This window comes from Oreochromis niloticus, linkage group LG15 (genome assembly GCF_001858045.2).
Source record: "Oreochromis niloticus isolate F11D_XX linkage group LG15, O_niloticus_UMD_NMBU, whole genome shotgun sequence".
Lineage (NCBI taxonomy): Eukaryota > Metazoa > Chordata > Actinopteri > Cichliformes > Cichlidae > Oreochromis > Oreochromis niloticus.
The window spans coordinates 29,415,773-29,424,601 of record NC_031980.2 but is presented as its reverse complement, the minus strand read 5'-3'; the positions used below and the strand labels follow the sequence as shown (position 1 = coordinate 29,424,601).

Here is an 8,829-nt window from a genome sequence, read left to right as displayed (position 1 = left end):
CTTCATGGTCTTTGCAACTGCACTTGGGGCCACATTCAAAGTTTTACCAATTTACTGGACTCATTGACCTTCGGTTGGTAAAGTAATGATGGACTGTGATTTCTCTTTACTTAGAATTCATATTATGGCAAGAACCAATCAGCTAAGAGTTGGCAAATAGAGCTGTCAGCTGTGTACCAACCTGACTTCTGCATAACACAACTGATGGTCCCAACCCCATTAAGAAGGCAAGAAATTCAACAAATGAATCCTGTCAAGGCACACCTGTGAAGAGAAAACAATTTCAGGTGACTAGATCATGAAGTTTGGATTGCAGCACTGTCGACAAAGTAGCTACTTTGTCAACAAATTTTGAGTAATCTAAAATATAGGACATATAGAGTTATTTATATTTTTTTTTTCTTTGCTACATATTTCCATATGTCTTTCTTCATATATTTGATGTCTTCAGTATGTATCTACAAGAAAGTAGAAAGTAGTAAGAATATAGAAAAACCATTAAATGAGAAGGTGTGTCCAAATTTTTGACTGGTAGTGTAAATAAGACTGAATTAAAGGTCATTTTGGGCAGCATGGTGGCGCAGTGGTTAGCACTGTTCCCTCACAGCAAGAAGGTCCTGGGTTCCATGAATCTATGTTTGCATGGCTTCCTCCCACATTCTAACAATATGCAGATAATGTGGTTAGGTTTATTGGTCATTGCCAATAATTATGAAGGATTGTCTGTCTCTGTGTTGGGCCTGGTGTTGGGAAACTATTGAGCCAACCCAGTGATATAGTCAGTTGTGCAATGAGAAATGGCAACAACCTAGAAAATTAAACAAAAAATATGTTTACCATCTTAATTCAAACTTTTTATCAAATAAAATTACAACACACTTCATTTTGTATAAAACTTGATAAAATTAGCTGCCTCCTGTCCTCTTCAAAAATGTATCAAGTAGTGGTGCAACGGATCAGAAATCTCACGGTTCAGATAGGATCACAGTTTTAGGTCACGGATTGGATCAGTTTTCGGATCAGCAAAAAAAGAAAAAAGAAAAAAATTAACATTTACTTATTTACTTATTGAAGTATTTTTTGCCTGTTAAAAACATTCAACTCAAGACTCATTCCACGCAATTATATATTTATTTATAAAGCGTCAAATCACAACAGTCGCCTCAAGGCGCTTTATATTGTAAGGTAGACCCTACAAAAATACATACTGCTCATTATATCGCACTCCGCTGTGATATAATGAGCGCTCACGGTCACGTAGCTTTCCGTGTCCTTGGAGGGCTACCCATTTTTACTTAGGGCAACAGAAGATGCCTGGGACAGTTCAGCCATAACTTTAAACTTTTCCTGCTCATACATGCTTGGAACGATCTTGCCACTAAAGTGGATATCATAGCAGGGCTCAAGCACGTTCATCATAGTTTAAACCCCTTGTTTTGCACAACGGAATATGGCCTCCCGTCTGCAGCTAAACACCCCAATAGCTTTTGTAATAGCTTTAGCCCGGTTGGATTGGGCAGCAAAGGGCTGCTTAAATACCGCAAACTCCTCTCTGCTCCTCCACTTGGACCGCTAGCGCTGGCCATAACTATCGCTTGACAGACCCACCATGCACACCATACACATACTTTTTTTTTCTTCTTTTTCGAATCTTTGGATCACGTGTGTGCCTAACCATGGAGTGGGATCGGTTCGGATTACGGATCAACCGTGATCCGTTGCACCACTAGTATCAAGATACCTTTTTGTTTTTTTTATAGTTACCACAGACAGGATAGTTTGCTGTCCTACTGCCTGAAATATTCACTGAAGCACATTTATGTATTAATAAATGACTGAAATGATTAAATTCACCTTTTTTACAATGTAAGAGTTGACAAAATTTGCAATAATCACGTCTGTTAGGAAATTACTGAGCCCTTACACTGCCATTGTGCAGCCTCAACAGTATGAAAACCTAAATTCACTCTGACAGAAGTCAGCAGCTTTCTGATAGATAATTTGGAAACAATATTTTGGGTGTAAAATCACAGAAAGACGCAAATGATATAACTTTCAAAACAAAGCAGGATATACGTTGATATACTATATTTTTTAAGCCAGAGGTTCCCAAAGTGTGGGGCCCGCCCCCTGGGGGGGCGCAGAGCCATTGCAGGGGGGGCTGTATGAAAAGAAAAAAAAAAGAGCGCTTGGACACTGTGAACAGGTTTTTGGCGGGGCTCCCACATAAACGCAAAGCAGGAGATGAAGCATCGCCAAATATGTTTCCAAACCAACTTCCTTCCAAGCCAAAGACAGGAAAATATGGTGAAGCATATCTTCCCTTTGGTTTCACCTGCACAAGTGCCAAGGTAGGTCTCCCCTGCAAAATTAGTTTCCCTGCGTCGGGAGCAGCGCTGGGCTCTCCAAATCATGGACAAACAGTATCCCACATTCTTGATTTTTAGTTCACAAACACTTCTTGTAATGACTAACTACTCCTGACATTTTGGACATGTTAGCTCTTTATGCAGTAAAGTTACAGCGGGATACAAATAATATCAGGCTAATCCTTCCGTAATTTGAACCGGACAAACAGTATCCCAAAGCTGTTTATGTGTTTAAACCCATTTTGCACAGAGAGACATTTTTTGAAAAATGTATTGATAGCAATGTTGAAAATTATTACACAGGAAAAAAAAACAACTACATGTAAAATAATTACACCATGACGCCTCTGCCTTTCTAAATGGAGAGACAGTAACTGCGTGTATATGTAAGCGTGTAAAACCTGAAGATAGTCAGATTAACAGTAACAGTATTTTGTCTCTATCTGCCATTCTGCAATTCATCTCATGTAAACAATAACGTGGCGCACAGCGTGACGTGAAAAGAGGCACATACCTTTGACGTTGCGTGACGAACTCTGTAATCCTCGTCCACACATAAACGCAAAAAAGGAGTTTTAAATAATCTCCGTTTTAGGTGAATCGCAACGCCGTTTACGTGTTGACGAAAAGCCCAAACGCATAGAAACAGCTGAGTTTTCAAAAATACCCGTGTAGGTGTGGACGCAGCGTAAAAGAGTTAGTAGTATATTTTGTTACTACCTGTAATTTATTGCCGTTTACTTGTATTTGCTTAATTGTTTACTAAATGTTTGAGGTGTGAAATAAACCGTAATGGAGTTTGTAAACAAAATATGGGTGTGTGTGGTTGGAGGATGTGTTTGTGGGGGGGGCGCGAACATTTTTCTTGTAAAAAAAAAGGGGGCCTGGCAAAAAAAGTTTGGGAACCACTGTTTTAAGCAAAGCTGTGTGTGCTCTTTGTAAAATATGGAAAATAATAAACACATACAAACTAGTAAATCAGTTCTGGATGTTGGTCTTCTTACAATGTATGCAAGATTTCAAAGGTTTCTCAGGAGTGATAGAGATGCTCCAGCACATCACATAAATTAGACTTGATTGCAGCTCTAAATTTTCCATAGGGACTTTTCATATAGTGCACATGATTGGAATCAAACTAATTATTGACATTTTTTTTTACAAATGGACATGTATTAAAGTAACACCAAATGAAACAAATTTAATAACCTTGACAAACTGAGGGGCAGAGGGACTCCTGCATCATTCCCAAATGGCAGCTCAAGCCCACTGCACATCGAGTTACAATAGTGAAGGAACATCCCAGTTGTTATGTATGGACCAAGAGTTATTGTGTGCTATGCAAGCCATCGCCAGTAGGGGGCACCACGCCCAGTCATGTGTGTGTGTTACATCTGTGTTAGCAATAAAGAAGAAGTCGCTTGTAAACAAACTATCGTGTGTGTAGTCTGACTCGGCATAAGCTCTAATAGTGTACTGACACTACAGTGGAAATATAATATAAATTGGCGACGAGTTGTGACGTCTAGAAGACTTGGCCGTCTACTGAGCATGTACTGACTGCGTGGCCGAGTTTGGACGGAAAACGGACGATCGCGTGGCGAATTAGCATCGGAGCTAGCCGCTAGCTGCTTTTTCTCCGACGAGTCAGAAAGACAGTGTTGGCTGTGGACAGCGGATACATCATGGCTGGAATGATTGGGCAGATGGACCCCTTTGATGATGCTGGTGAGCAATGGGCAACGTATATTGAACGTTTTGAGCATTACATCCTTGCTAATGACATTCAGCCTGAGAAACGGGTCCCGGTGCTGCTGAGTGTGATGGGTCCCAAGACGTACGGTCTTCTGCGTAATCTGGTGGCTCCAAGCAAGCCTGGGACAATGCAGTATGACAATATTGTGGGTGTTTTGCAAGCTCATTTTGCTCCCAAACCGCTGGTAATAGCTGAGAGGTTCCGGTTCCACAAGAGGAATCAGGGGGAAGAAGAAACGGTCGCACAGTATGTGGCGGTGCTAAAAAGACTATCAGAACATTGCGAGTTTGGTGCGTATCTGGAAGATGCTCTACGGGACAGATTTGTGTGTGGATTAAAGTGTGAAACTGTGCAGAAGCGTCTTTTGACTGAAAAGGATCTCACGTTTCGCAAAGCAGTTGATTATGCCGTGTCGGCAGAGACAGCAACACGTGAGGTGCAGCAGTTAAGTGGTTCCCTTAAAGTGAATGCGGTGCTGTCACAAAAAGGTGATAAGTGCCGCCGCTGTGGGAAAATGAATCATACTGATGATGACTGCTGGTACAAGGACCGTGACTGTCACCAGTGTGGGAGGAAGGGCCACACGAAACGCATGTGTAAAGGTAGAACCAGAAGCAGCCAAGATTGGAACAGGAAAGCGAAAGAGGGAAAACCTGAGCTGAAAGGCTATGCAGTTAAAAACAGAGCAAAGGACAAAAAGAGGAGAATTCATCATGTTGCTGCAGAGGAAAGTGGAAGTGAAGGAACCAGACCTGACACTGATAGTGAGTTGGAGCTGTATTCTTTGTCTCGAAAAGAGAAATATTCACGTATCTCCCTAATGCCTGTAGTTAATGGGAAGAAAATGGAGATGGAGCTGGATACAGGGGCTGCTGTGTCTTTGATCCCATGGGAACAGTACAAAAGTATGCTGAGTCAGTTGCCGCTGCAACCCACTGACATTATGCTGAAAACATACACTGGGGAGCCGCTGGCACCAGAAGGGGTCATCAAGGTGCAAGTTGAGCTGAATAAGCAGCGTGCTACACTACCCTTGTACGTGGTAAAGGTGGATGCTCCACCACTGTTTGGTAGGGAGTGGCTGAGAGTTATCAAGCTGAACTGGAAAGACTTAAAGATGATTCATGCCAGAGAGCAGAGCGGGAATGACAACCTGGAGGCTGTGTTAAAGAAACACTCAGCCGTTTTCTCTAAGGAGCTGGGCACAATGAAGGGAATTAAAGCCAGATTGACTCTTAGGCCTGATAGTGTCCCCAAATTCTGTCCACCACGTAACGTGCCTTATGCTCTCCGCCCTCGGGTGGAGGCGGAACTGAAACGCCTGACTGAGCTTGGGGTGATCACACCAGTGGAGCATAGTGATTGGGCTACGCCCGTGGTCCCTGTCAACAAGAAGGATGGCTCAGTGAGACTCTGTGGTGATTTCAAAGTCACTCTAAATTCGCAGCTCTGTGTGGATAAGTACCCACTTCCACGCATTGAGGACCTATTTGCTTCTCTAGCAGGAGGACAGCATTTCAGTAAGCTAGACTTAGCAAATGCCTACCTACAGATGGAGGTAGAAGAGGAGTCTAAGAAGCTACTGACTGTTTCGACACAAAAAGGGCTGTTCCGTTTCAATCGCTTGCCTTTTGGAGTGGCGTCGTCACCTGCATTGTTTCAGAAGGCTATGGATCAAGTGCTTCTCGGCCTACCATACACCCATTGTTATCTGGATGACATCCTCGTCAGTGGTCCAGATAAACAGACACATCTGAGAACCCTTAAGGCAGTTTTGGGCAGGCTGGAGGACTATGGCCTGCATCTCAAACAGGAGAAGTGCCTGTTTTTCCAAGAATCAGTGGAATACCTGGGCCACATAATTGATGCGGCAGGGTTACACAAATCACCAGAAAAGGTGCGTGCCGTTATGGAAGCTCCAGCACCAGCTGATGTCAGCCAGTTACGTTCTTTTCTGGGAATGCTCAACTATTATGGGCGTTTCATACCTGGTTTAGCTACAGTCCTGAAGCCGTTGAATGAGCTACTCAGTAAAGAGAAGAAATGGCAGTGGACATCAGCCTGTGAGTCAGCTTTCCAGAAAGCTAAAGAACGTCTGGCCTCACCAGAAATACTCACCCACTACAATCCTGAACTGCCTCTCCGTTTGGCATGTGACGCTTCACCATATGGAGTTGGAGCCGTGCTCTCACATGTCATGCCTGATGGCCAAGAACGGCCAATTGCCTATGCTTCACGAACCCTCAGCAAAGCAGAACGAAACTATGCTCAGATCGAGAGGGAGGCGTTGGCTATTGTTTTTGGAGTGCGCAAGTTTCACCAGTATCTCCATGGTAACAAGTTCACCTTGCTCACTGATCACCGCCCACTGACCTCCATTCTGAGTCCAGTGAAAGGTACACCATCAATGGCAGCTGCACGAATGCAGCGTTGGGCGCTCCTTCTGTCAGCACATAATTACACCTTGCAGTATCGGAAGGGGGCACATCACGCCAATGCGGATGGACTGTCACGTTTGCCTCTGCCCCTTGCACAGAAAGAGAAACAGGGAGCGGTGGAGGTCTTCTACGCATCTCAACTGGACACATTACCAGTCGGTGTTGCTGAGATCAGACGTGACACCTTGTCTGATGTCACATTGTCTCGTGTCCTGGAAATGGTAACAACTGGACGCTTTCCAGCAGCAAAGGACGCAGATCAAGAGCTGTCACCTTATCTGATGCGCAGACATGAACTCACAATACAGCAGGGATGCCTCATGTGGGGCGTGAGGGTGGTAGTGCCACCTAAGCTGCGCTCTCATGTTCTGAAAGAGCTCCACGCTGCACATCCAGGGATGGTGAGGATGAAGAGCTTAGCTCGCAGCTATGTTTGGTGGCCTGGGATTGATTCTCAAATTGAGCTTCAAGCTAAAGCCTGCCACTCTTGTCAGCGTGTGCAAAAAGAGCCTGGGTTAGCACCTTTGCACCCTTGGCTGTGGCCTTCCTGTCCGTGGGAACGGATCCATGTGGATTTTGCAGGTCCATTTGAAGGTCACATGTACCTGGTGGTGGTAGATGCACATTCCAAGTGGCCTGAAGTGCATATTATGGATAGCACCACAGCTGGTAAAACCATACAAGTGCTGCGGGGTCTTTTTAGTCGCCATGGCATTCCTCACGTCCTGGTGAGTGATAACGGACCGCAGTTCTGTTCTGAGGAATTCAGGGTGTTCCTGAAAGCTAATGGAGTTAAACACATCCGCTCCGCGCCGTACCATCCTGCCACTAATGGTTTGGCTGAGCGTTTTGTGCAGACATTCAAGCATGCACTGAAAGCTTCCAGGGGTACAGCACCTGTGCAACAACGCCTTGACACGTTCCTTTTGACATATCGCAACACTCCCCATGCAACAACTAGAGAAACGCCAGCCATATTGTTCATTGGACGCAAGCTGCGCTCTCGACTGGATTTTCTGAAGCCCAGTGTGGCCGGAGCAGTGCGTCGGGCACAAGATGCTCAACAACAATGCCGACAGCAACACTCCAGGGACAGACAGTTCACTCTGGGCGAACCTGTCCTGGTGCGTGATTATAGGAAGGGAGAGGACAAGTGGACGCACGGTGTCGTACTGGAGAAGACTGGGCCAGTGTCATACAAGGTGAATGTGGGAGCCCAAGGAGTGTGGAAACGTCATGTAGATCAGATGCTGACGCGACCCGAGTCAGTATCTCAGCAGGTCACAGTGGATCCTCCGACAAGCTCTCAGATGTCACCAGCCCAGAGTGGTAGTGACACCATGCTTCACCCTTGTACATCTCTGCAGGAAGAGACTGTTGAACAGGTTCTGGGGACCACCTCACCTCCAGAAACACTCCAGTCTCTTAAACCATCACCGACTGACTGTACGCAGGTTACAGAGTCTGTAAGACGTTACCCAGTGAGAGTCACTAAGCCACCCGTTCGTTATCGTGATGGGTGAGCGTATTAAGTAGTTCAGTGAGAATGTTTGTGTTCAGAGATATTGTTCTCAAATACAAAGAAATTCATACAGAAAGAAACATTAGTTCCAGTTTTCATGAATGTTGTAATAAAAAAAAAAAGGTACTACTTTGGTTATGGGAAATGTTTCTGTGGGTGGTGCCACGGTCGCATAGCTTAGTGGGGAGGAGATGTTATGTATGGACCAAGAGTTATTGTGTGCTATGCAAGCCATCGCCAGTAGGGGGCACCACGCCCAGTCATGTGTGTGTGTTACATCTGTGTTAGCAATAAAGAAGAAGTCACTTGTAAACAAACTATCGTGTGTGTAGTCTGACTCGGCATAAGCTCTAATAGTGTACTGACACTACAGTGGAAATATAATACCAGTGTCTCCAGGCTTCTTGGGTGGCTTGCAATGTTTCAGTAAACAGTGTGTTTGCTTAATTGTTAGCAACCACAATGCACAGGGAATGCCTTCAAGTACCTCAAAACTAGACCCAATACGCCCTTACTGTTGTCACACAGTTTACAGTTTCACTCCACACCCAAATATATTTATTATACTGTGATTGCTTGGAGAGTGCTAAACCCAAGTGTCTACAGATACTTCTGAGGGGAGGAGTGAGTCTGGAAATGTGGACACATAAGCTGCCTCTAGAGCTTCTGCCCCCAAGGCTCTGGATTCTGGCCTGATGTGGGTTCCAGTGGGGTTTAGGCCAGCTAAAATAATATGTGTCAAGGGAT

At 44.8% G+C, this 8,829-nt stretch overlaps 1 protein-coding gene across 1 annotated transcript; it reads left to right on the top strand.

Moving 5' to 3' along the window:
- Positions 1-3,794: 3,794 nt before the first annotated feature.
- Positions 3,795-8,125, top strand: LOC112842350 (uncharacterized protein K02A2.6-like). Its single transcript, XM_025898629.1, has one exon. It carries the CDS (start codon positions 4,052-4,054, stop codon positions 8,081-8,083), a length of 4,032 nt encoding a protein of 1,343 aa, XP_025754414.1. The 5' UTR covers positions 3,795-4,051; the 3' UTR covers positions 8,084-8,125.
- Positions 8,126-8,829: the final 704 nt, after the last annotated feature.